Below are 2,342 nucleotides of genomic sequence, written 5' to 3'. Positions count from 1 at the left end.
CTATTAGATAGAGTTTGGTGTGTTTCCAAAAGCCTCTAATTTAATCAATGATAATAATTAATAACATTATTACAATATTATTACAATGCTACAAGCTGCTTTCCTTCACAAATTGTGACTCGTGAGATGTTGTAACACATATTACGCGTGCTAGCATAGATCAAGTCACCAGCGACCCCACGTCGTCATTGCACACAATAGCGGGGGACAATATCCATAGAGACTCCCGAAGCTACAGTCCCAACCTTCACATCTCTGCAACCCCACAAAAATCCACCCCTATCACCACCACCGCAACCACCATCGTTAGGAACACCGCCAGCATGTCAGGAGCCAGTGTGAGTTCTCTTTTTCTTTCCTTTCTGTCCGTCATCGCGGAATTGAATCTAACCCAGCCAATCGCTAGAACCGTGAAGCAGTCTTTGCAACGCGCCAGTCCTTAGGCCTAATGAAATCCAAGCTTAAAGGCGCCGAAACAGGTTCATATTCCATCCCCACTCCCTCCAACAAGCGCACAACCAAATCTAACAGGAATGTCCGAACAAACAAAGGTCATAGTCTACTTAAGCGAAAATCCGAGGCCTTGACGAAACGTTTCCGCGAGATAACCCAGCGTATCGATGAAGCCAAGCGAAAAATGGGCCGCGTGATGTCGATCGCTGCCTTCTCCCTTGCAGAAGTCACTTACGCTACAGGCGGAGGCTCGAACCTAAATTACCAAGTGCAGGAGAGCGTCAAGACTGCTGGGTTCCGCGTGAGGACTAATCAGGAGAAAGGGTTCGGGCGTGGTGCTGCCCGTGTTCGAGAGTTACATCGCGGAAGGGAACTCGGATTTTGGTCTCCCAGGGTTGGGCAGGGGGCGGGCAGCAGGTGCAGCAGTGCAGGGAGGTTTATGGGAAGGCGGTGGAGACGTTGGTTGAGTTGGCGAGTTTGCAAGTATGCTTTCCTCCCTTATCTTAAATATGGGGGAGGAGGGGGAGGAAGAGATGGGTGCATGGCTAATTTCACGGCTATGATGGGGGGGTAGACGGCGTTCGTAATCCTCGATGACGTTATCAAAGTCGTTAACCGTCGCGTCAATGCTATCGAGCATGTTATTATCCCCCGCACGGAGAATACGATCAGGTATATCAACAGTGAACTCGATGAGTTGGACCGCGAGGAGTTTTATAGGCTTAAGAAAGTGCAAGGGAAAAAGCGTCGTGATGCCGAGGAGGCAGACAAGGAACTTCGTGCTAAGATGGCAGAAGCAGGGACTACTGCAATTGATAGGGCCGACGATGGGGGTGAGGGTGTTCCAGATATCCTAGAAGAAAAGGAGGATGAGGATCTCATTTTTTAAAGATAAAAATGGTGTCTTTCTTTGCTTGGGCAGCAGAGCGCTCTTTTCCCTCTTTCTTTCAGATGAATATCTTACCCGTGATGGGCTTTTTTTTCGCATACCCGACTTTTCTCCCTCATTTTCTTCATTTTTTTCCCTTTTGCACTTTGTAAATACCCCCCAGTACCCCACATCAATTCCATCAATCACAGGCACTCGATTCCAAGCAAGTACCGAACCCAAACCAATGGTATCACCCCGACACCACCAACCAACCAGACACCGAATCCAAACCCTCTTCACACACACAACAAAAGTCAAGTTACCCTCCCTTATCAGCTCCGTCCATCACCCACCCACCTCCTCTAAAGCTCCCGAAGGCTCCGAACACACGCTTCCCTCCCCCCCCACCAAAAATCAAAGAAATCAACAGCCAAAATGACCGACACATCCACAACACCGACAACCCCCCACCTCCTCCAAAAGCTAACCTCGCTGACAAACACATTAACAACCCTCCTAAACGAATCGCGCAAGAACACCCTCGCCCAGAAACGCACGCACAAGCTCCTCCTGCGGTTGGAATCACTGTCGCTCGAGAACGCTTGGATACGACACACATTCCCGACGACGCCGGTGCTCACAGATGACTTTTTTGGCGGGGATGTTGAAGGTGACGCGGATGCTCTACGGGGAGAAGGGGAGGCGGAGTTTGGGAGAAGGTATGGGATTACGAGGAAGTGTTTGGGGGGGATTGGTTTGTTCTCTCTCTCTTGCTCTGTTATGCTAAAGATGGGATTCGGGGGCGGGGTGAGAGCTAATATTGGACAGTGCATCGGGATGTGTTAAGGGTCATCTCGCGAAGAGGGAGTCTGGTCGTTGTCTGCGGTGGGGTGCTGAGTAGGGAATGGGAAGATGTGTATCGGAAGTTTTTTGGAAAGGTGGTTGGGGAAGGGGTGATGGGCGAGGGTACGCCTCCCGGCGGGAGGAAGTGAAAGGCCTGTAAATTGGTTGGTTGGAA

The 2,342-nt window shown here is 50.3% G+C and overlaps 1 protein-coding gene; it reads left to right on the top strand.

Annotated features, from left to right (window-relative positions):
- The first annotated feature begins 259 nt into the window (after nucleotides 1-259).
- On the top strand, nucleotides 260-1,530 carry GSTUM_00010046001 (uncharacterized protein). XM_002841031.2 has 5 exons: nucleotides 260-338; nucleotides 407-479; nucleotides 552-777; nucleotides 807-936; nucleotides 1,028-1,530. Exons 1-5 carry the CDS (start codon nucleotides 324-326, stop codon nucleotides 1,340-1,342), a joined length of 759 nt encoding a protein of 252 aa, XP_002841077.1. The 5' UTR covers nucleotides 260-323; the 3' UTR covers nucleotides 1,343-1,530.
- The last annotated feature ends 812 nt before the right edge of the window (nucleotides 1,531-2,342 follow it).

The sequence above is a fragment of the Tuber melanosporum genome (assembly GCF_000151645.1).
Source record: "Tuber melanosporum whole genome shotgun sequence assembly, scaffold_65, strain Mel28".
Lineage (NCBI taxonomy): Eukaryota > Fungi > Ascomycota > Pezizomycetes > Pezizales > Tuberaceae > Tuber > Tuber melanosporum.
This window is presented reverse-complemented; position numbering and strand designations above follow the sequence as displayed.